The sequence below is a fragment of the Populus nigra genome, chromosome 4 (assembly GCF_951802175.1).
Source record: "Populus nigra chromosome 4, ddPopNigr1.1, whole genome shotgun sequence".
In the NCBI taxonomy this organism is placed as follows: Eukaryota; Viridiplantae; Streptophyta; class Magnoliopsida; order Malpighiales; family Salicaceae; genus Populus; species Populus nigra.
In genome coordinates, this window is record NC_084855.1 from 4,050,106 (window position 1) to 4,076,048 (window position 25,943).

At 31.5% G+C, this 25,943-nt stretch overlaps 2 protein-coding genes across 4 annotated transcripts; both read left to right on the forward strand.

Moving 5' to 3' along the window:
* The first annotated feature begins 711 nt into the window (after positions 1-711).
* On the forward strand, positions 712-2,865 carry LOC133690597 (uncharacterized). The gene is made up of 4 exons (XM_062110822.1): positions 712-1,015; positions 1,103-1,170; positions 1,269-1,363; positions 2,055-2,865. Exons 1-4 carry the CDS (start codon positions 910-912, stop codon positions 2,608-2,610), a joined length of 825 nt encoding a protein of 274 aa, XP_061966806.1. The 5' UTR covers positions 712-909; the 3' UTR covers positions 2,611-2,865.
* A 10,492-nt stretch (positions 2,866-13,357) lies between these two features.
* Positions 13,358-18,018, forward strand: LOC133692129 (probable receptor-like protein kinase At2g42960). Of its 3 annotated transcripts, none has more exons than XR_009841827.1 (9): positions 13,358-14,031; positions 14,672-15,411; positions 15,511-15,615; positions 15,744-15,866; positions 16,118-16,288; positions 16,373-16,502; positions 16,622-16,831; positions 16,932-17,025; positions 17,509-17,644. XR_009841827.1 is itself a non-coding variant. In XM_062112841.1 (9 exons), the coding sequence occupies exons 2-8, from the start codon at positions 14,750-14,752 to the stop codon at positions 16,941-16,943; spliced, it is 1,413 nt and encodes a 470-aa protein (XP_061968825.1). In that variant the 5' UTR covers positions 13,358-14,031; positions 14,672-14,749; the 3' UTR covers positions 16,944-16,981; positions 17,509-18,018. The 3 variants fall into 3 exon arrangements, 2 of the variants coding, with proteins under 2 accessions (XP_061968825.1, XP_061968824.1); XM_062112841.1 differs by having other exon boundaries at positions 16,932-16,981; positions 17,509-18,018; XM_062112840.1 differs by lacking the exon at positions 16,932-17,025 and having other exon boundaries at positions 17,509-18,018.
* Positions 18,019-25,943: the final 7,925 nt, after the last annotated feature.

Here is a 25,943-nt window from a genome sequence, read left to right on the forward strand (position 1 = left end):
AAGGAAAATAAAAAATCAATGACTGAGATAAATTGAAGAAGAAGATGAGGGAGCAGTTTCTTCCTTTCGTCTATTCTCAAACTTTATATTAAAGGTGTATATGCATCAGCTATTAAATAAAATGATTTATAATAATAAAACTAAAGTAATGATAATCACTAGAGTAATCTTATTAATTTTTAAAAAGAAAAAATATCTCATGAGAAAATAATTCTATAAAAATATAATTATATAGTTGTTTTGAGGTTTTTTATGACTTTCCCCAACTAAGAAAATTTTGAATTTTAAAGTTATATGTTAAATTTGATATTAGCACTATTTCTAAAATTTCACACTTGTATTCCAAACTTATAATGATGTCTTTCAAATACAAATTTTAAAATTACGTGATCTTCTATATGTAAAAAAAGCAAATCAAAAACTTGCAATGTAATTAAATAATTTGAATATTTTGGATGCAAAAAATTAACTTAACAATTCAAAATTAAAGAAATTAGATGATTCTTCAATTAATTACAAACACGTATGGGAATTCCTTGACAGAAGAACATAAATTAATTTTTTTTAATTTTTTAATTATTTTAATTTGTTAATGTTTTAAATAAATTAAAAAAACAATACTAGTTTAATATATTTTAAAATAAAAAATATTTAAAAATATATATATATATATATATATATATATATAGAAACAGAGAGAGAGAGAGAGAGAGCGCGCGCTCGAGTCGGACCCCAACTCCCCCTTTAGGTTACCGTCCGTCACAATAAAAAAGAAAAAAGGGAAAAAAACACAGAAAACAGCATCCATCCATCCATAGCTCGAATCTCTTCTCATCACTCTCACGGATTAAAGAAACCCTTGATTATATTTTTGGGCTTTTAGATTGATTTTAAAGTTTTTCAAACAAAATGAATATCCAGCAGCAGCAACAACCGAATCAATCAAAACCGCCCTCCTGGGAAGCCATCTCCAAGCACTTCTCTCTTCCTCTCTCCGATGCCGCTAACAATCTCGGTACCTCTCTCCCTTCATCTCACATTTGAACTTTCAAGTTTCAAATTATTTATTTTTTATTAATATTTTGTGTAATTATTCGAGCAGGCGTCTGTGTCAGTGTGCTTAAGAAAATCTGCCGTGAGAATGGTCTTGATAGATGGCCATATCGCAAGGTCAGTTTTTGTTTTTGTTTTTGTTTTTCTCGATTCCTATCAGTAATTTTCTTCTATAGAAACTTAATTAACACCCCCCCCCCCCCCGGCTATTTCAGTACTTAGCTGGAAAGAGTATAGAGGACATTAGAAGGTATGCTGCTAGAGAAAAAATCAAAGCCATTGCCGACCTCGCCAAGGCTGCTAACAAAAGGTGTGTTTTTTCCTTTTTCTTTTTCTTTTTTTTTACCAATCAATGCAAGCAAGTTACAGAGTTTTAGAATTTAACGCCGTTTGATTTGTCATAAATTTTGCTTTCAAGAATTTGTCATTATGTTTGTTTTACTAACAAGATTTAAGAAATAGGATTGTGGTAATATAAGTTTCTCTGAAGGAAAAATTACCTGGGTTGGTTTTTGTTGTTCTTACTAAAGATTTCGACCAAGATAGAGACTTTTTAATGGGAAAAATTTGAAAGAATAGATTTTGTGAGGTTTGACGTTGGTAGCGATGGTTGGATTCGCCTTTTGCAATATTTGATAGGTTTTCTTTATGTGTCTGCATTCAGAATTGGTTTCTGGTGTGCATGCTTATTCATTATCCTTGCTTCTTGCATTGATTAGGACAATGTGGAGGTGAGTTTTTTCTTTTTATGGATAAGAGTGGCTAGCAGATGGTGTGTTAGTTGCAGTTGTCTTTGTCTAGTCATTTTGTCTGTGATCTAATAAGTGAACAGCAGGTCACGAGAGAATCAGATATCACCTAGTAAATTTCTGTTGAGGGAATGCTTGACATGATGAAAACAATTCTATCATCTAAATCCATTTGAATTATATGCTCTTGTATTTATGTATACTCAATTTGATTCAGTTTCTTTCTCTGGCCTATTTTCATGATCTGATCAGTGGTATCCAGCAGCAAAACAATGAGAATTCCAAACCTCACAAATTGCAGCAACAAGGAACTAAGGATGTTCTACTTGGGCGGCAACATATCACGCTCACTCCAGGGTTGGCAAAAGGATTGATGGGTTTGGATGAGTTTAAATATGGATTTCCATCAGATGGTTTATCAACAGCTACGAATAAATGGTGGGGTAGCAGCCTGTCTGATACTCAAAGGGCCACTGATAGAGCTGGAATTGAGACTGATGAAGATGACGGCCATCAATCTGAAGAAAAGGTAGATGCTGGTACCAGTGTGGCGATTGTAGACGAAGAGAAAGGTGAGAATGGAAAGATGGAGAGTAATGAAATTGATCCACAAGGGACTGGTTTATTAACGTCTGTTAGGAAAAGAGCTGTTGAAGAAGGGCGAGAAGCACTTAAACTTGGTGTCTACCGCACTTATGGTGTAAACAAGTTAGGCAGGAAACAAAGAGCTTTGCTTCTTCGAATATTTGGATCTTCATTGCCAAAACAATGGATGCAGGACTTCAGTTCAAATAGAGTTGGATTATAGACATGAATAACAGTTTTCTACTAAGAATGTATAGTGTCAGATGTAAAACTGCCTTAATGAGTCATGAATGTCACTAGCGAGGTTTTCCATCCACGTGTTTCAAGTTGAATGATGATCATGGTTTTATGTAACAGTCCGTAGATCTAGCAGTAATAATCTTCTCGAGTATATGTATATGCTTGTCGCCTCTGCAAACATTATATGTGACACTTATTTTGTTTTTATGATATGCTGACGTTTTATTGCTTGATTGAATTCAACGAGCAACTAGTTTAGGACTATAATTTAGTTGAATGTATGCATTGCAGCACAGGACTTTTCACCAGCTGGTGGGATTTTATTGCATTTGGTGGCGCCAAGCTGTAATAATCTTTTCAGAAATGCCAGGGACGTACTTGTTTTTAAGGTAACTATGGATGTGCTTGGAGTAATAGTATATATCTTCTGTGTTCCTCGGTGCTGTTAGGGATTTAGTGTATACTTTGTTTTTAGACCCGTGCTTCGCAGCGGGCAATGCTTGCTAAGGAGCAAAATTTTGTTGTTTTCGTCACTCTTAATCAAACTTACAGCATCTAGGTCATGTTGCATTTTTATCAAGAATAAAACGTGTCATTAACCCATCTTTACCATCAAAAGTATGGTATTCACAATACTATGAAAATAAAAGGTTTGTAATGCAGGCCATCTGAAATTTCTCTTTTCCATGTAAAATAGAGGTAGGATAGGAGCACCGTGAAATTCTTAACAACATGGAGAAAAAAATGTTTTTCTGCAAATTTTTCTTTGCTCATCCCAGTTCTTGGTCCCAAATACCGACTTGTGTGGAGACGTCGCATTTTTTCAATTCTTCGCTCCAAATGCCCTTGGCATATTGACATTTAAAGAACAAATGATCTCTACTCTCATTTGTATACTTGCATAAACACAAATTGGGCCAGTAGTTCTCCTTCTTCTTATGTGTCTATCTTTGAAGGATTCGAGTCAGGTTACAAAATTGTGCCGAGGGATATATAAAGGATCCATAGCAGTTTCCACCAACCAATTATAACACCCCTTGGTCTCAATGCTTCCTATGCACTTTTCACAATAAATTTGCCTTCTGGACAACGCTTATAGCTGATACTATCTTCTTAATGATCATTGGGAAAAAAGTAGTCCAGAAATAGCTTTTCGCAAGCAACACCATAAAGCATATCTTATCTCTTTCTTCATAAAGGAAAAAAACAAGGGAAGTACAGCTGTGATGCAGAGTAAAAGATTTCAAGCCTAATGCGACTAATAATCTGATGGAGTTAGGTGCCTCATAATTGTTGGGTCTATTATGTCATGTGTAATAAACCAAAGGCTGTAGGAAGAGGAACAACAGGATACATAATTCCAGTCTAGTTTTGCAAAAGCAGTAGTAGTGTTTCATACATACCAACTGCAGTAACACTGTAATTGCCCATCCTAATCAATTATTGAATATGGCTCGTAAATTTATATTTCATTTCTCACCGAATACTAGAAAATACTTTTTATTTAAAATATTTGTTTCCAAGAAAATCATGTTCACGTGTTTTAGGCAAATTTACATAATTGTTAAATTTTTTCTTGAAAATTAAAAAGAATATCTAAATGGATGAAAATTCTTTGACAAGATTGTTAAATTTGGTTTAGTGGATCAATTTTATCAAATATGACCTAATCAACTTAATGATTTTATAAATATCATAATGACCAAAAAAAAAAAACAAAGCTTGACTTTACAAGAAAAAAGTCTAAGATAACATCTTTTTTTTTTTAATATTTAGATAGTTATACATTGAATCCACCTAGGCTTCACGGATTAACTTTCCAAACCCACAATCTTGATCATGAACTCTCTTGGGTTTTATTATAATTTTTTTTACTTAATTATATAATAATAAAAATAGATGATTGTAAAATTGAGTATAAACCATCAAATATCAAAATATTTGTTTGAGACTGAAATAAACCAACAAAAAGCAAATTGAAACAAATATTGAAATTCAAATTCAAATTAATCAAATATTAAAGGATGAAGTTAAAAAAATAAAAAACCAACAATGAATGGTGAAATTAAACAAAAAAAAAAGGAAGAATCAGGTGTTGATGGGTCAAGCCCATGTGTTTGGACTTAATTAAAAAGCTCATTCATGTCTGAGTATGGAAGCCTAAGCTTTTATATGTTATCCATTTTTTTTTTTAAGTAAGCAACAAGTTGTTTGTGGTGGCATGCGACAAGTCATTTGTAGTGGGATGTGATATGTTACCTTTGAGAGTTAACATAAAATATAACCACTGCTGTAGTATTTGTAAAATGGTTAAAGGGGTTTTTTTGTCTTAAAAATTAAAATTTCTAGCCATTTTTACTTTAAAAATACTATAAAAATCTCCATAAACCACTTATCAACCCTAAAATACCTTAAAATCACTAAAAACTAAGAATCAATTGAATCAAAAAAATCTAAATTGAGCCCAATCTACTTTTTTAAGCAAGTTTAGGAAAAATATCACTATCATCAAACTCTCTTCATCAAATAAAACATGTGAATACAAAGAACAAAAACTCTTGTCACCAAAAAGTAACTATTCATAAATTTTTTTTCTCCTTCGCAGTATTTAGACAACTATCTCTTCTTTCAAACTCAAGAATTAAAATATTAAAAAAAATAAATTTTTGGTCCCAAAATTAAAATTGTAAAAACTAAAAAGACCATGGAGTAAGAAAAAATAAAGGTGGACTAAAAAGAATGTTTTTCTACTGAATTTGAGATTATCCACAAGATTTCTTGTTTTACACTTTGATCTTGTGTTGATAAACAAATTTCTCTCAATAATTTTTTATAAATTAGTTATGAAATTAAAAATAAAAAACTGTAATCCAGAAAGAAAGAAAAAAGATTTGAGGATGAAAATATTTAAAAAAAAAAACATTATGAGTGTTGTGAATTGCTACGGTGATCAATCGAATCCTTTTACTATATTTTACATTTATGATATAATATAAATGTAACTGTAATTCATGAACTTTAAAATATCACCCAATTAATTGAACCTGTAGGCAAGCAGGAGGATAGCTAGAGTTGTGCATAAATGACCTGTCACGTTACCAACTCAATTCCACTGTCTCGAAACAATGGATTTCCTTAAAAAGCTATACCTTTTCTCTGATAATTTACTCTGGTTTAGGTATCTTTTCCGGTGCATGTCCTGTATAAATCCCATAAAATAGCGCCTGGCAGAGCTTGATTATGTCCGTTACTGCTTATTAATGGGTGCTGGATTAGATAATGGAAGGGGCGGGGGTAGAAAGATAAAGTAACTGCCACCATTCTGAACGTGCTCGGTGGAGGAATCCAAAAGATTTATTAACGAAAACCCACAGACCAAACAAAAGATGAGCTTGAAATTCAACTTCGTTCAGAAAAGAAAAGGATTGAGATCTGGAATAGGAGTATGCCATTGGCTGGATTGGAACTCCTATGTTCGAGTCTTGATTCTTTAATGACAAGGTTTATTTCCCGGTGATGCGACGCTAAACCCTAGAAGATGCGATCCGACCAGGATATTGAAGAGGGCCAGAAATCGGGTCAGGAATCTAGCCCATCAGATTAACGGGCCTTGTTCTTGGAGTTCTTAGCAGCTTTTACAGCACCCTTTGTTTCCTTAATTCAATCTTTTATGATTTTAACTTCAGAGTTGCTATGCATGAGCAAACACTGTGATGTATTATGTATCTGAAACAAAGCTCATGAAAATACAATTCAAATCGTTTTTTATTCTTAAAATTTTTACATAGATTTTAAATATGATTTTATCACATTTATTATTTATTTTTTTAGCTTTCAATCACAAAAAAATGATATTTTTTGTTAACTTGCTTTAATAATTATAAAAAAAATAAAAGAGACAATTATTTCAATTAAAAACATTATGTTCGTTAAGATAAATAAAAATACATTACTAAAAAAATCTGATAGAAAATAAATTTAAAATTATTGTATTTTCATATTTAATAATACAAGAAAATTTCATAATACCTGAAAAAAAAATTATTATTATGTTTTAAAAAATCTTGTACCCTGCATGTAACGCGTGCGTGCAAACAAATTCCTCGTGCCAATAGAGTGGAAATTATATATATATATATATATATATATATATATATATATATATATATATATATATATCATTAACCCAGTAAATTCAAAAATTAATTATATTGAGAAATTAAATGGAAACAATTATTTGAAAAAAAACAGACAAATTAACATAATTATTATGAGTTGTCTTTTAAACTTGCTTTAGGCACATTACCATATTTATTTAATGGTTAATGCATAAATAAGAAGAAAACTTTTGAGTTGTGAAAACAATGGACTTAAAATAGATCTTGAGTTTAATTATAAGTGTTTTTTTTTCCATGACTTTAAAATAATTATTTCTTCATACAAAAATTATTTTATCTTATATTACGGAATTATGAAAACATAAATATTATTCTTTAAAATTAAATTAATTATAATGATCACCCGATTATTATATACTATAGAAATGAAAAATAAAAGATAAAAATTATCATATCCTACTCATGTTGCTAATTTATTGCTTTTGCTAATTTATTGCTTTTCTAGATGAATCAATTTTAATTTACATTCTCATGATGAGACAATATTTCAATACATTAATCATAATTTAGGTTACTAATCCTTACTAAAACAATAATTATATTAATTTAGCTTTTTTAAAAAATGATTGTTTTCATATCAAAAAGAAACAATTATATTATTTTAGCTCCCCACAAAAGTGATAGTTTTCATTTAATTTATCATATTAATAATTCTATTATTTACAAAAATACAGATCTTTCCTTAAATGTGCAAGATTCTTTATATGTATATATCACTTGAAATAATATTTTTTGAATTGATATTAATTATATTTTCTATTCTAAAAAACTTAGAGGTACAATAAACAGTGAAGTGAATGAGATATTATTTTTTTTCATTTTTCATCTTTTTTTTTGTCATTATTTTCTCAGTTTTATTCTTTAATAAATGCTTGATTTTAGATCTATTTTTATAAATTATTTCAATTTAATTTTTATAAAATTATCATAATTTTAAAAAATCATCTTAATATTTAACCCATATTTAATTTTAAAAATATTTATTTTTTATTATTATATAATTAAATAAAAAATTATTTTTAAAAATAAAGTTATCACCAAGTTTTAGTTATTGAAACATGTCCAGCCACATTCGTACCATCATTGCAGCAGGTTCAGGCATGTTTTTTGGTCGGCTTTTTCATCGGGTTCAGGGCTATAAAGTGCAGGGGTTTTTTTGGCTGGTTGCAGGGGTGATGAGATGGTGCAGAAGGGAGTGATTTTTGTTTCGAAACACGTACAAAATGAAGAGATCAAAGTGGACAAAGATGGTTTATCCATGCTTGCGAGAAAGGCTGGAATTCTACAGAAAAACCTTCAACGAAGAAGAGGACGACGTCGTTTCTCCCTTCAAGAAAAAATCTGAACGGCATGGTGTCTTTTTTAGATAAGGGTTTCTTATCAAGATGAAACTACATTGTTTTGGTAAATTTCAAGCTAGACCTTACACTTCGGTGTCTTTTCAGTATTAATTTTTGTTTTCGAAGACTTTCAATTAGGTCCCAAATTGAACATTTAACTTTGAATTTCTTTTAATTTTGTCCCTGGTTCAACTTTTTCTGCTTTGTCAATTTTGGTCCTTGGCCATCCAATTTGTGCATATTTGGCCAATTTTGCCATAGAGTCTCCCTTTCATCTTCGATTAAGCTCTTAATTGAATGAATTGGACTTCCAATCATTTTCATTTCTTTTGTTTTGGCCTTTGATCCTTTAATTTTTTTAATTTTGACCAGTTGACTCATATTTCAATTTTTCTCTTTAATTAAGATCATGATTGCATTAATAAGACTTTCAAAAATTTTCATACCTAGCCTTTTTATTTATGCAAATTCCATCAATTTCAAACTTTTTCTTCAATTTCACTTCAATTAAACCCCCTACTTGCATTCCCTCCATTCCCTCAAAATTATCCCTGGCCTAGTTTTACTTGCTTTGGATAAGTTTTCTCGATTGTTTTTTAAAAATATTTTTATGATTTCATCGCAAATTATTTTTTTCATGTTTTTTTGTTATTTTTTACAATAGTCTTTTTTTTCCAAAAATATGCCAACATTTCTCTAAAAAAACCTTGGTGCAGTTGTTTTTTAATTTTTAAAAGGGATAAAAATTAGATTATGACAACCCGAATTATGATTTTAACATGTTAATTTGCGAAGGTCTAGTCGTTCTAAAATATTAACGTCTTAATATTAAAAAAAAATCTTGAATTATTTTTTAAAGTTAAACGATGCTTTTTACATGTCATTAATATTGTCTCTTGACCTATCAATTTGATCGAGTCATATCAGGGCAGTTTCCATACAATTTAATTTTAAATCCATGTTAAACAAGAAATTAAATTAAAAAAAAATAAAATTAACATATTAAATCAAATTTAATAATAATATCAAATAATTATCTATTGCCTGTAATTTCTTTTACCTTCAAAATTTTCATGATTCGGCTTACAATGTAATGCAACGCTGTAAACTAATGTCCTTCTAATCAATGTAAAGTTTTTTTTTGCTCCAAGGTGTCCTTTGGGTAATCAGAAATGAAATACTTTAAATGAGAAAAGGGAAATACAAACTATATTTAATTTTAATATCGGGTTTTGAATAGTAACAATAAATTCAAATGAAATTTGAGTACTTTAATAGATGAAAATGGAAATTATTTTTTGTATTCCTATTCTCGTCTTTTCATTTCTCGCTTTTTAATGATATTTAAGGGTTGTTTTCGCGAATCACAAGAAAGTCTGGTTTTTTTTATGTACTGTCAAGAGCGTTGAATTAAAGCTCGCCCACTTTCACGAGCCCCCCCTGCTGATGAAATTCATTTTCTCATCAATGATTTGTGTGCGTGACGTGCGAAGAAAATCTTCGACGACGGCCATGGCATGCTGCTATAGAAAAATCAATCACGGGAAGAAAAACAGGCTCGGGAGCATGCATGTCGTGCAACATTCCCGAACACACATCTGAGCACTGTTCAAGGTTGTGTGAGTGCACCTCCCGAACTTGGCAGGGTTGAAAATTGTTTTAAAATTTTAATTTTTTTTTTAAATTAATATATTTTTGATGTTTTCGTATCATTTTAATATGTTAATATTAAAAATATTTTTTAAAAAAATAAAAAAATATATTATTTTAATATGTTTTAAAATAAAAAATATTTTAAAAAACAATCATTACTAAATTCACATGTATCTTTTAATATGTCATGATTTATGATGAAGATATGCACCTTTTTTTTTGAAGGATAATAAAAAAAATTATTTTTTTTAAATTTATTCATTGTGTATACACAAAGATTAGACATCGTATAATACTTCGATTATTATCCTTATTTTGTGTATATTTTATAAAAGGTTTCAAATCTATATTTAACATGTTAATTTAGGTGGATTTAGATTAATTTTTTAAAAAGTTAAAATGATATTATAGGCTCTTTTTTTTGCAACATAGTTTGACCAAAAAATCAAGTGAACCGGTCAACCTTGAATTGATTTTTTCTTACAAGTTAGTCTAGATTCTAGAACAAGTTTTAATCATTGTATCCTACATGTTTCATGTTTTCACTTGTAACACTACTTTCATCATTATGGGTGTCGTTATTTAATAATCAATCTTTGTCTTCTGTAGTAATTTATCAAGTATTTGTGTTTTTTTTTTTTTGAAAATATGGTTTATGTATTTGAAAATTGTGAGAGAAAAGATTTTACATAGTGAGAGCTAAATTTCAATATAAACTTACAGGAAATGTAAAAAAAAATTACAATATTTATACCAACTTAATTTCAAACAATTACTAAATTAAATTTAGATTCTTTAGAAACACTGAAACAACAATCACCACTTCGCATCTAGTTCAGCAAAGGAGTTTTTCCGCGTGCCACTCACGTGACGCATGTGCAAGGCTTCTAGGAAAGCAAGTGGCCACGGGGGAGAAGGCTGTGTATAACTCACACACACCTCAGCTGCCTTTTTTTTCAACTGTTCATTTTTCTAGATGCTGATAAAAGTTACACTTCACATGATTTATAATGATCAGACGGTTGCAATTGGCCATGTTAATCAAGTCGAAGCTGGTGCTCATCATCTCTCGAATGCCACCCATGAAAACCGACTCCGATTGGCTCTTCATCTCTCTTTTTTTATGATTTTTCTTCGCTCGGCAGAATTTTATGTATGTTCCATTGTATGTTTTCTAATGTGATTTCTGAAAAGAAAGAAATAAAAAGGATTTGTTTTTTTTTTATGAGAATTGAAAAGGTTTTGTTGGAGACATGCTTTAATCTAAAGTTATCGATGCTTCAACTCAAAGCCTCCCTGACTCTCCCCGATTACGGGGTGGCATCATCTCCTTCCGAGCCATGATTAATTAATTTATTACTCTCGAAAAGCTCTTTTCGGGTTCATAGCAGTTGTTTTTTATTTTATTTTTTAAAAATAATATATTAAAATATTTTATATTTTTTAAAATTTATTTTTAATATCAATATATTAAAAAAATTAAAAATATCACGAATACGCCGAAAAACAAACACAGGCATGGCCGAATATACATTGACATAACTGCCCTTGATAACCGCTGCAACATCATTTACATAGCTACAGAGTTGATTAGCTAGTTGAGAGGAAGACAAGAAATACATGAAAGGCTAGTTGCAACAAAGACCTAATTTTGTCTTCCGATTAAGGAATAGCAGCTCGCGTGGATTATTATTTTTATATATTTTTTCTTTTTTTTATTATAAAGTGACTCGGAAAAGAAATGGACTTGAAAATTGTGCTCTGTTTTTTTTATATATAAAAAATAGCAAATTTATATTATTAAAAGAAAAATAATTGTACATGGTTGAACAATTATTAGATATTTCGTTTTTAAAGGACGTAACACGGTGGCAAATGACTTGAAATCTACACAGTAGATCTCGAGTTCGAGTAAGGACTTGCATCTCTTGTAAGAGCCTGAAACAGCCGGGTTTTACTCACTCACCTGAACCTTTAAAATGCGTTTTTCATCAAGGGATGGGTTCTCTCGAATCCCAAAAAAAAAAATATTAGATATTTTTTGTATTCTATTGATATTGCTTTATTTACTAGATGATGCATTCATTACACCTGTGATTTGAAATTATATTGTAATTATATTTTTTACATATATATAAATCTTTCTTCATGTTTCGTCTTAGTTTTAGATGAGAAATAAAATTATTTCTGGCATGCCTTATCTGGCTGCTTATTTATTCATAGTTATAAACAAATACAAGTTATAAATACGAAAATAAAAACGATACTCCAAGTGCATAAAGGCTGTGCATGTTTAACCAGAACAATTTTTTTTTTCTTTGAACATCGTACGCAACACTGGATGGATTGATTTATTTTCTTGGGTCACAACGGATTAGGACATTGCACCTTGTATTTCTCTGCTCAACTCTCCTTTGATCTAGAACAAAAATAAAAATCAGCAAGAATTTCTATAAAAGAGAGGGGTATTTTTGTTTATTAACACTTTAAAAAAAAAAATAAAATAACATAATGTTTTAAAAAAATTAGTAAAATATCATATTTTATATATGTTGGGATAAAAAACTTGAGATATTCAAAATTATCCGTTGTTTGAAAATGTGACATCTAAAAAATAAATTAGATGAGTTAGCTCGAATTATATAAAATGAAGAAATAAGAAAAAAAAAACTTTTAGAAATACATCAAAACTTTGATCATAACATCTCCCAAAAAATCTTGAAAAAATAAATTTAATAATGACGACAACTTTAAACTGTGGTATTTCATAATAACCTTTTCAAATTATATTGTTTTATCATTTTTTTAAATAATATTATTTTTTTTTAAAATCAAAACAGAGAAAAAAAATTGATTATTTAAAATTATTTTTTCACTATAATTAAATTCAATCACAGTGTTCAATTTAAATTTAATTAATATATAATTTAAATTAACATATTTAAAGATATATTATATCACCATCACCTTTATTTTACTTTAATTCTCCTCCGTTGCCATACTAAATGACCCAAAAATATCAAATCCAAATACCTTTTTCTAAGGTCTTATTTTTCCACGACTACGCAAGTCACAAAATTAAAGATAAATAATAAAATAAATAATAAGAAAATAGTGTTCTGGTGATGGTATAGATGAGGTTTTAAAAGGGATGAATATTTGCTGCTGACAAGATGGAGAATAGTTATATAAAAAAAAGAGATGGTGTTTTTTAAAAATTAGTTTTAATATTAATTTATTCTTTTTTTATTGTAATAAATAAGAGAGGTTGATGTTTGATTTATTTTTATATTGTTTTTAGAAATTGAATTCTTTTAAAAATTTATTTTTTACACTAAAAATGGCTTTAAATACAACATTTCATTAAAATTTTTAAATTGAATTCCATTTAGAGAACCTATTTTTAGGTATTGAATTCTAGTTGGAATTTATTTTCGTACTAAAAATGATTATAAATATAAAATTTCATCAAATATTTTTAATTTCGATTAAAAAGGATTAACCAGCCTGTAAAAAAAAAGGATAATTTGGTAAGGAAACCTCGTGGGCAAGCTATGATTTGGAGTTCCCTACTGTTATGTTGACTCTCTCCCTGTCCATCTCTTGCCCTTCACTTTTCTCCTTTGCTTTTTGATGGGTTCTCATTAGTATAATCTTTCTTTCTTTCTTTCTTTACCTGGTTATAAATGCCACCTCTCTTCACTTCATTTTGCTTTCCCTTTACTGTTTCTCTCTCTCTGTCTCTCTCTTTGTTTTCCTCCATTGCAAACTAAGCTTCCTTTCCAGCTTTCTGAAAGGTCCCTCTCTCTTCCCTCCACATGCACACAAAGACCCACCAACCATTTCACCCATTTTATCTTTTTTAGGCCCCTAGAATCACCCTCATTTATATTACTATCCCCCCTCTCCCTTTACACATTTTGCCTTGAAAGATTAGATTTTTGTCTCTCTTTCTTTGCCATTTCTTCCTCTCTTTCTTTTATTATTCACAAAATTCTTTTTTTTTGGCCAATTGGAGGCCACAACTTGTGCTTCTAAACGACTACTCTCCACAGCTCTGCCTTGTTGTGGCTATTGGGTTTTGGTTGATTTGTGTTATTCAGGTCTACATTGGCCTATCCATGCTTATTGAGTCTCACTTGCCTAGAAAAAGAGAAGCCCTTTATTTGCTTTTGTGGGTGCTCAAGGAAGAATATCAAGGGGGTTAGCTTTGACACTCAGATGACTGCAAAGGTAAATGCCTTCCCTTTTTTTTTTCTTCGAAGGTCTCACATCTCTTTATCTGTCTCTTACTTGGATCATAAGAGATGCTTTTTGAGAACTTATTCCTTTTTCTCGTAGTTTTGAGATTTGTGATTTAACTGTTCGTGACTTATGGGTCTGGGATTCCTTTTTCGTTGAACTTTGATTTTGCATTGGTTTCTTGGGTCAGAGAGACTTTTCTGGAAATGGGTTTTAGTTGATTTGTCAAATACCTGCAGCGTAGAAGTTGTTTTCATGTTTGTACGCGCTGCAGAAACCTTAAGGAACTGCCAATTGTTACGCAATTTAAATTCTTTAAATGTCCCGTGGACTATCTCCTATCCCTTCTTTTGTTTAGTTTCTTTTTGTTTGGTTCCTTTTAAATAGTTGTAGATGAAGCCAAGAATTTATTCTACTCAATTTCCAGTAGATTAATTTTCCTTTGTTTTCATTTCCTTGAGGTTTTGGTGTTAATCGGGAAAATAAAGCTCATTTTTAATCAATACGTTGCTTCAGTTGTTAACTTTAGAGAGTGTTGGACAAAACATTCATCTCGTATAAGAAGTTCAAAACTTCATCAGCTGGTCATCTTGATGTGTATTTACATCCATGACATTTTATCTTTGTCCAGGTGGATATCTGTTAATCTCTTGGTGTAAAGTCAGATTGCATAATACAGTTTTCAATTGTGATTTCTGGAGGACCAGAGATGTCATCTGAGAGTTTGAATGCAGAACTATCAAAGAAGACATCGGTTTTTGGTCTTAAACTATGGGTTTTAATAGGAGTATCTGTAGGAGTGTTTATAATTTCTATTCTCTGTGCCTTATCTGCATGGGTTACATTTCGGAGGAAATCTAGGAGATCAGTGGACAAGTACTCGCATTCCAAAATACCAAATACATCAAAAGATATTAAGGTTGATAGGGTTGGGGTTCAAAATTTCAGCGATCACCCTGAAAGTTTATTCCTCACAGTCAATGATAAATTGAGTGACAAGAATTCAGAGAAAATGCAGGTTCATTTGGGAATGAGCAAATCTAGTGATCCTGACAATGCCAGTCAATGCAGCTCGATTTATCACCATGAGAGGGCATGCAGTTCCCATTCAGGGGAAGAAGGAAGCTCTGGGACTTTTCGGAAGCAATCTTCATTATCACACGCTGGACTTGTTACAGCCTCTCCCTTAATCGGCTTGCCAGAATTTTCACACCTTGGATGGGGCCACTGGTTTACACTTAGGGATCTTGAGTTTGCTACAAATAGTTTTGCAGTAGAGAATGTGCTTGGCGAGGGTGGTTACGGAGTTGTATACAAGGGTACACTAATAAATGGAACCGAGGTAGCAGTGAAGAAGCTTCTTAACAATCTGTAAGGATTCTTTAAAGATGTCACCTCTTACTTTTGTGATGCCAAAATCCACTGCTGTATTAGTTTATCCAACAATTTTCTTTTGGATTGTGGTTTTAGGGGACAGGCAGAGAAGGAATTTAGGGTCGAAGTGGAGGCTATAGGTCATGTTCGACACAAGAATCTTGTGCGGCTTCTTGGCTACTGTATCGAAGGAGTTCACAGGTATGATGTTATTTTCTGCCTTCCAGTCTCACATGAGTCTGTGGCATGTGCTTCATGATTCTACCCTGGCATAGCTTCTCTGATCATCTTTGAGCTTGATTTTTTGCATAAAAAATTTATTTGCACAGGATGCTGGTGTATGAATATGTGAATAATGGGAACTTAGAACAATGGCTGCATGGGGCAATGCATCATCATGGTATCCTTACTTGGGAGGCCCGCATGAAGGTTCTTCTGGGTACTGCTAAGGCGTAAGTTCTTAGCTCTATTCAAACCACATTTGTCCATTATTTCAAAAGAACCTCCATTAAATGTATAGATTGGACAGTTTATTTTTTATTTACTTCATCTAAAGTGGTTATTTAGTTGTGGTTGATTTTTAACTCATTTCTCAAGGAAAACTTCAATAAAGAATGATGCCAGAAATGGAATTAGTATTTTCCTTCCCTTGATGTATACACAAAGATGATGAAATTGAAATTGTTTTGTAAACCTGAGGCAGGCTTGCTTATTTGCATGAAGCAATAGAACCAAAGGTTGTTCATCGAGACATAAAATCCAGCAATATTTTGATTGACGACGAGTTTAACGCCAAGGTTTCTGATTTTGGATTGGCCAAGCTCCTTGGTTCTGGAGAGAGTCATATCACAACAAGAGTTATGGGTACATTTGGGTACGTGTACATTTTTTTTACATGTGCAATAGTTTGTCTCTATGGCGAGTATCTCTTGATGGGTGTCTCATTTGTGGAACTCAGTTACGTTGCACCAGAGTATGCTAACACAGGCTTACTAAATGAGAAGAGTGACATTTATAGCTTTGGAGTCCTGCTGCTAGAAGCAGTGACTGGAAGGGACCCTGTGGACTATGGCCGGCCAGCTAACGAGGTACCATATTCTTTGATGTATATTTGGGCACACACATCACATGCACTTTCTTTCGAAAAGAATATAAACTTTCTTCTTCCAAGAGTTTTTCCTTAGTGCACATCACTTGCATATGACAGGTTAATCTTCTTGAGTGGCTTAAAATGATGGTTGGGACAAGAAGAGCTGAGGAAGTTGTGGACCCAAATCTTGAAGTTAAACCAACAACACGTGCTTTAAAACGTGCTCTTTTGGTTGCACTAAGGTGTGTTGATCCTGATGCAGAAAGGAGACCTAAAATGACCCAAGTTGTAAGGATGCTTGAAGCTGATGAGTACCCGCTTCGTGAGGTATGATCTTTTATTTCTTTTCTTTTCTTTTCTTTTCATCTTTTTCCATTCAGCAGTTAATATTTTCATGGAAATTTGGGAATTCTAATTTTCTTTTCAGAAGGGTGCATAGCCTGTCATCCTGTTTTTGTGTGGAGTAACCTTTATAAGGTACTTGCTCTGGAAGGGATAGGTTTCCCCGGAAACTATCTATTGTGAGCTTCTTTCCTATTGCTCATTCTGCAAATTTCCTGACCAAAGGATAGGTTGGACACTTGCGGTGGACACCTTTGTTGCTATATGAATCCGTTGAGGAAGATGTTGTTTTTCCTCACGCAAAGTTATAATATCTTCCATTAATTATGACAACATATGATCCTCGAGTATGCATAATGAATAGGGCAGCTTTTGCATCATGGGTAATGCCATTTGGTTTTATTTTGAAGCCTACTGTTCCATGTGATATAGCTATATTCTGTGATAGCAATTGCTTCAGGGAGACGGTCTGCCCTATTTGCATTTGCTGTTCCCTAGTCTGTTCCGGAGACTTCTCTCAAATTATCCAGATGTTTTCTTTTCATTTATCAACTATTATATAAATCTGGATGTGAAGGGTTCAGAAACTCTTTTATTTTACCATGCTCATGATATTACAGTATTGCAGAGCTCATGAATTTGACTTGTACAATCCTTTGCAGGATCGGAGGAACAGAAAGACTCGTACTACTAGCATGGAAATTGAATCCATGAGAGAGGAATCAACAGAAAGTGAAAACAAGGGAGTGGATTCAGAAAGCCGTTTAGCCGAGACAACTCATGGATAGGACCGACAAGCACTATGGGGGAGAAGCATTACCTTCTCATCCATTAAATTAAAAGATTTCAATAACTCATCGATAATACACAATCTAGATGTTTGTTTTCTTCCTGCATGGAAGAGGTGGCTTGGATCCAGTTTACTGATTTTGATCGTGGAGTGTTGGCCTTCGTTCCATACTGCCTTGGCACACAAATGAGGAGTCGCTTTCAATCCCATAAAAAAAGGGCAACTTGAGAGAGAAGAAAGAGAGAGAGTTGTACAGATGTTTGCTGAGGTTCAATGGGCTTTCTTTTCATTACAACGAGTATAATTATTTATGGTTCTCATACTTTGTTGCTTACATGATTATTGTTCTTGGGATAGTGAATGATTATTTCCTTTCACTTTACACTTTTCCGTTTCCTTTCCTTTTATTTTATTTTATGAAATATGATTTTCATTGATAAAAAACGATGATGTTTGCAGGCATCACTGCCCCTCTTGCTCTTTATTCTGCAATGTTTTGCCGTTTGCTGCAGCACAATGATGCATGCTCCACTGTGCTTGATCTCTTCTCATCACTACATTCTGTCATCTTTTCAGTGCCATTTAACGTACTATAATGACTTGTCCCTTGAGCATGTGGCGTAAAGTTGAGTTTTCTCAGTTGAGCTGCTTGCTCATGAGTAAATATACAAGTGGGATATCTGCTTCCATGTTTATGATCGTGATGTCGTGGAACTAATCACATGTTTTTTCTGACTCGTTAAGCATGCTATTGGATCCTTCTTATATTATATGAAATATATTCCAGATCTTTTCCTGTTCTCCTACTTATAGGCGTGAGGAGGTGATGGTAAAAGTTGACTTTGGTCCTTGAAGTCTTTGCTTTTCCAATCTGATCTCTGGAGTTATGTGCTTTTATGTTTCAAGCCCCAGACTTCATTTCCATCATGTTACTCTACTTTTCAAATGCTATTGGAGCTTTTTAGGTTATATTTACAATAACTTAATATATAATAACTATATATGATTCAACAAAATATTTTTTTATATGATTTTTATGAATGAATTAATTAATTTTTCATACAGCCACATTAAGTTTTTTCTTAAAAACACATGCTACTAATAAAAAAAATATTTTTTTTATAGAAAAATAAATTATTGAGAATCTTGTGTTTTTTATTTTAATTACCTTTGATTTTTATTAAATAATGACGTTAATAAGAAAATTTTTTTTTGTCAAAACAAAGAATAAAGCATGAATAAATTATATGCACTTCAATTTAAGAAACACATTCTTTCTTTCAATCAATTATCATTTTTTCTTCCACGTCCAGTTTTCTTGACAATTCCTTCGGATCTAAGTTTGAATTCAGAGGATCCCAGCTTTTGACTTTTTTATTTTTTTGGTCCAATAATGGACATGCAACGGTCTAATTCTGGAAATTATCCTCGGGCTAGTGTTGACAGGCCCCCTCGTAGTAGTTCCATTCGCTTAGGTCATCTTTATGCTATATCTGTATTTGTTTTTATGGTAAGAAAAGGTCACCTGCATGCTGTACTGTGCCAGGCCTGCAGGAACAGGTACCAGTTCTTGAGATGGTTCCGAGCAGCCATGATTTTCAGGCTGCTTTTGTACGTTGTGTTAATTGACCGGTGCAATGAATCATAATCACACCTGTACAAATTTGTAAGACTTTTCTTTTTGCTCTTCTTTTTCCTCGAGAGTACTTTATTTATACAGCTAGGAAGTATATCTATGCACATATTTAGATGCTACTCGTTGCGTTTTCTTTTCTTTTTTTGAAAAAGAAAAGGAAAAATACCATTATCAAGTAAGTTTTTATTTGCAAACAGATGGTAGCTCCGCTGTCAACACCATTTCTACCGTCACAGAAAGTAAAAATGACTGAAAATACGAGCAGCAACCATCGTTCAATTTTACTATGATTATATCTCTAGTTTATTATGATCATGAACTCCTCTACCACCATTATTGCCTCTGTGCATGCCATGACCTGCCATTTTATTAGCATCATCATATTTACTCACTTGCTGTTCATAAAATAATCACCAGCCTACCACCATCGATTTAGTACTTCTATGACTGTCATCGTCTCTATCAGCAACATTACTGCCCTTACCATAGTTCTTGCTGCTGTTGCTGTCGTGCCGCTGTCTTTAGCAAGCTGCCAACCGTAGCCACCTCGTTGCTACGTCCCAAAAATGCATTATGCTGTTATTACCATTTGCGACACACACACACACAAATATACATGAAAAAACTAAAAGAATTGGACTGGTTTAACTGTTCATATGAACAATTAACCATGATAATATTTTTTAATCGTTTGATAATATCAACAATTACCGCTGTCTTCATGAAGGTGGCGGTGACAATATTTTATGTTATGTTAAAGACAATATGTTATCTTCGTTTCACTGTTTAAAGAAAAAGGGGTGGATGCTGTCCCTTGTAAAAAGCAAAAAAAAATTAACAGGGATCGGGCTAGTGGGTTTGTCTCTGGCCATACACCTGGAATTTTTTGTAACAGACCCATGAATTTTTTTTTTAATTGGTAATTTGGCATTTTTTTTTTATTTTTTTCTTTAAATGTAGGTTTTATCTGATTTTATCATTCATTATTAAGTTGATTGTAAATTATTTTTTATATTTTTATCATAAAATAAAATAAAATAAAAATAATTAACTAAATGGAGCACATAACACGGGTCAAAAGCCTGAGTTTGGTAAAATAATTAAGATAAACTTGAAATGTTTTTTTTTTTTGAACCTACTAAGTCGATAAAATTATGTCGGGATAATTTCCATATAATTTAATTTAAAATCCAGACATAACAAGGAGTCGTGCTATAATTTTTCAATCTTAAATCATTATATCAAATTTAATAACAATGTTGAAAAGTTTTTGTCGCCTAGGTATTATATTTTTCCATGCTAATTTTTTTAATCTTCTCATGTCGGGATAACTCCCACATGTTTTTTTGGTTTTTAATCTTCTTATGTTAATAAGCATTAATCATTAATTACATATGGTAGTGTATCCAAACAAAATTAATTACACTGACTTGATTGTTTAGAAAAGTGATTGTTCCTATTTAATTTCTCACCATAATTGATTTTTTTTTTAGATTTATTGACACGGACTAATGACATGGCATACTAACTAATGGCTCAAAATATAACTTATAGAACATCACTATTTAGCGCCATAAAATTTCTTAATTATCCATGAAGATTACACTCACACATTATTCTGCCGTGAAATTTTTGAAAGGAACCCAATTCTTGCAGGGATGTATCCATGATTTTTTTTTTTTCTGGAAAGAATATGTCCTAATTAAATACTTAATTTTAGTGATATGAAATTAATGGCTACACTTTATAGCGACTTCGATTTTATTTTTTTATCTTGCTCGCTTTCCCAAATAGTCCAAAAATAAAATGCTTCGAGTCACAGTTTTGATAGAAGAAGAAGATCAGAAAAAGAAAAAAGAGAGGAAAAAACCTCCACCGCGACATCTCTAATCCAAGCTGCATCTCTGTTCCCAGGATCAGAAGTTCAGAACGACTTGAGCAAAAATAGAAGGGCTTGATCGATAGGGTTTCAAACGAGCAATTGTCCACTTGGATGGTTACCTCCTTCTAGACTGAAATGGTATTTGGGCCTAGGGCTTATAACTTTCTTATTTGTTGACCCATTCTTGAACAGGGTGCTCTCAGGCCTTACTGCCTCGGCTTTTTGAAACTGATAATCTCGAGTTTGTTATCAGATCGGCCCAATATCGAGACTCAGACATACTCTTGACCGCAGGAAAAAAAAAAAATTGCATCAAGCAAAAGCTTACTCAGAGGTTCACAGGTAATCCAATTAGACAATTTACTGTAGAGACAAGAGCTAGTTGCTTTAATTTCTATTATTATTTCTCATTTTATTCATGCATTCCTTCTTCTTCTTCTTCTTTTTATCAACAACCAGAATGTGTGTGTGTGTGTGTATATATTTCAGATGAATCAACGAACTGAGATTCAACAAGATATATATAAGAAGTTTTTGCAAAAGGGGGATGACATCCGCTTAATTAGAACCAATTCACATAAATTTTATAGTGATAGAAGACGAGATATTCTTATCGAATCGTCCACAAACTGAGCCAGTAACGAAAGTGAAAGGATAGGAGAATATATTTATAATGAATAATCCTTTTTTATTTGCACAACAATACATCACTGGTATAAATTTGACATGAGCACATCACCGTTGAAGCAATAAGATAATCTTGGCACCTTAAGCTCCTTGATGTAGAAATCCACCATTGATCCTATAATTAATTCCTTACTTTTCCAATATTACCCCTGGGATAAAAAATACCCCTGGGATAAAAAAAAAAACTAACACTGTAGGGCAGGGGTGTTGTTGTCTTTTTCTTTTTTAGAATACAATAAGATTATGTATGTGACATTTATGACAAAAAAAATTAAGCTATTGAAACAGGGGTATTGACGTCTTTTTCTCATAGTTTTTTTTTTTTAGTTTAACGTGGGTGTCCGGGTTAGCTTGCGCACACCTCGACTAATCTCACGGGTCCTGAAGTTAACGACCATGTAAACCACTAGTGGCCATCATATAAGCAACCATAGGGCTCGAACCTGAGACTACAGATGGAGCAAACCTCTTGGTTCCAAGTTCTTACCACTGGGCCACCACCTATTTAGTAATTATTAATTTGGTTGAGGGTTATAACATAATTTATCATTTAATTTATGATTTTTAAATGCAAAAAACTATTAGCGTGTGGGAGACGCCGCGTAATTTTGCGAAGCATGCGGCGTCTTCCAGTGATGTAAAATGATCTTTCGCCGTCTCATTTGGTTCTCCTCCGTGTCCTCTTCTTTTGATGGTGGCACGTGACATCTAAAGGTGATTGGTCCTTATTGTTGTTAGTGTTTCGGATTTAGTCCTTTTAGTCATGATTTTTTATTTTGCCTTTATCCCTTTTGTTAAAGTTTTATTTGTTTTCAATTTAATCATTCAATTCTAATTTATAAAAGTAAGTTTTTAAATTTGGTCATTTTACTTTTAATTTCTTATATTTCTTCTTAGCGTTTTTGTCAAAGTTTTTATGGTTTTCAATTTATCTCTCATATTAGATTTTTGATTTTTTTTCAAATAAGAATAATACTAATTTCAATTTGGTTCTTTTTTTATTTTTTTCTTTTGTCAAAGTTTTTATGATCTTTAATTTTATCCTTCAAATCAAGTTTATATTTTTTACAATTTCAATAATAATAGTAGTAGTAAATCATTCTAAATTCCAATTCGGAATAATAAATTCTAAGAAATTATAAATTATATTTTTCAATAAATTATAAATGAATATAAATCTTAATTCTATTAAAGTAAAGTGAAATAAAAAAATCAAATATAAAAAAATATTATATAAATTAAATGTATTAAATGTGCCCTATTAATTAAATATAAGAGGAATATATTAGATAGGTAATAGGAAAATAATAGGAATGGTCCTAAAGAGAATATCTGATATAGCTATTCACAAATAGGATCTGGGTAGTTTGTGTCATATCAAGATAAACTAATATAAATATAATTGAGTTGTAAAATTTCTCTTTGTCAAGGAGAAGACACGGTAATAATAGTGGCGGTGGTGATTATAATAATAGTAGTAGTAGTAGTTGTCATAGCAACGGTGGTGGTGGTAACAACAACAACAACACCCTTCAAATCAAGTTTATATTTTTTGTTATTTCAATAATAATAATAGTAATAGTAATGATACTATTAATACTATTAATAATGGTAATAATAGTAATAATAATAGTGGTGGTGGTGATTATAATGATAATGATAGTGGTGATGGTGATGGCAGTGATAATGATAATAACAATAATAATAGTTGTTGTGGTGGTAGTAATAATAATAATAATAATAATACTAATAGTAATGATAATAACATTGATAATAATAATAAAATTGATAAAAGAAAAACAACTAAAAAGAAAGAAGGTTTCTCTATAGCCATATTGACAATCTATTATTCACTACAATAGTCAAGTGATGTCTATAGCCTTCCTAAAAAAAACACTTGCCTTGAAGCCAAGAGTGTTTATTTATTTTTACATTATTTATTAGTCATTGTAGTTTTTGGCTGGGGGTATTTGTCTATTTTATATTTTTAATTAAAGTAAAATAACAAAAATACCCCTGAAGATAAAAGAATCAACACAACAGGCGCAAGGGTATCTTTGTATTTTTTTTATAAATAATCAAATTACACATGGGTCATTGAATCCAAGAAATGCAAGTAATTGGGGTTGGGGGTATTAAGGTTTTTTAACCTCAGTGTTTTGGACGGTGTGTGCGGTGACTTTCGATGGTAAAAAATAAGCTTCCATCGTATAATTTTATTCCATGTTGTCTTCTTTTTTATTATGAGAGTGTGTGTTATAAAAAAATAAGCAATGTTATCTTAGCTTATAGCATTGTTATATATTTATTATAACCAGGTTTTTATGTTATTTTTTAATCTTATTTTAATATGTAAACATTATGTTTTGTATAAAAAAATAGTTTGGCAGCATGAGCACCAAGCTAGTATTAATTATTTCATTGCGTCACCATTAATCCCACAAATCTCCTAATGCTCATTGTTAATGAAACAGTTCATACCAAGATATTTCTTGAATGCAATATTTTCAACTCGGTTTCTTGAGATTCGTCGGAATGGGAACATGAAGACTTACATAGATTGTGTGTTAAAACAATTCAGTGTCATTGCCAAAATTTGGCAGGTTAGTCAATGAATAAGGACACGCCCTCCAAATCCCAGCTACTGCGTGAATTCAATAATGCCGTTGTATGAAATATAAATTTGTCCTCTACTGTTTTTGAGAAAAAAAAATTAAGTTATGATCAGTGATTGGGAATTTGAATATGTTTTTTTTATCGGATTCGAGTTGATTTTGACTTTTGAAATCGATGAAGAGCTTTAACAATTCAATATTTCGGAGACATTAATTTAAAATGAAGCAAATTATTTGGACTCTACCGCTGCTGGTATATTAAACTGACCTCTCTACGTCCTTCTACTCAAGTGTGTGTTTGTTTTAGAGATGATGGTTAAAATTTAGCTATGAGATACATAAAAAAAAACTAAAAAAAATAAAAATATATATATTTTTTATAATTGAATTTTATATATAATTAGGTTATATCTAACTACAACGTCAACTACAATTAATGGTTACTGAAAACCACTAGTTGCGTATGGTAGGTGTGATAAAGTCTAAAAATTTGATTTATATTATTTTTTTAATATATTTTATTAAGTATTTTTTGTTAAAATTTGAAACTTATAAAATAAAAATAATAAGATTTAAATTTATAATTTTTTAATTAACAAAATCTTAAAATAATATTAAAGAACTATTTAACTAAAAAAATTAAATTATTAGACGGAGAGGCTGTTTTTACCATGGGCATTTAAAAAAGGCCCCTGTTTCCATTCCTCTTCTCAAGTCTGCTTTAGTATATAAAAGACAAAGATGCTAACCTACACATACATTTTTCCTTAATTTTTTAGACTGAACAATTTCGACAAGCGTGTTTTGGTTAGGATTTCAAGAAAACCTAATTATTACATGTCTCTGTCGCTTGTCTAAAATTGTTTGTGTTCGAACAAGTGGAAGTAGAACTCGTCGGATTAAATAATTTATCTCGATTCCTTCTCGGGTTCTCGGATATGACTTACCCTCCCAGTAGACATATATTATAGCAAATTAAGCTTTTGATTTTGACTATACCACGGGAATGTGATTGGGGTCACAGACAAATTGATATATATATATAAAAATTAGCCGTTCTAACATAAAATTGTTCGATCAAACTGATCATACCGAAGATTAAATATTCTACTTGGTTTATTAAAAAAACAATCTAACACTGGCCTTTAAGTTAGTTCATTGCTACTGATAAAAAAAGATTGGTGAGAAGTGAAGTGATAAATTAAAAAAAACAATCTCACACTGGCCTTTTGTTTTTTAATCTTTATTCTTATATTTTCTACCTCACATGCAAAGCATATAATATTCAACTTCACCTGTACTGAAAGTCAATCTAACAACATGAAAGATTATATATGGTTTGACAAAAACGTTAGGAAGGCAAGAAAAAAGAGAGTAAAGGAAGGATTAGCCCGCGGCATTTATAATCGCAAGTCGCGACAATTACAGAAGAATATCATTAAATTTACTAGGAAAAAGAAGAGAACTTTCAAAATGGAAAAAACTTT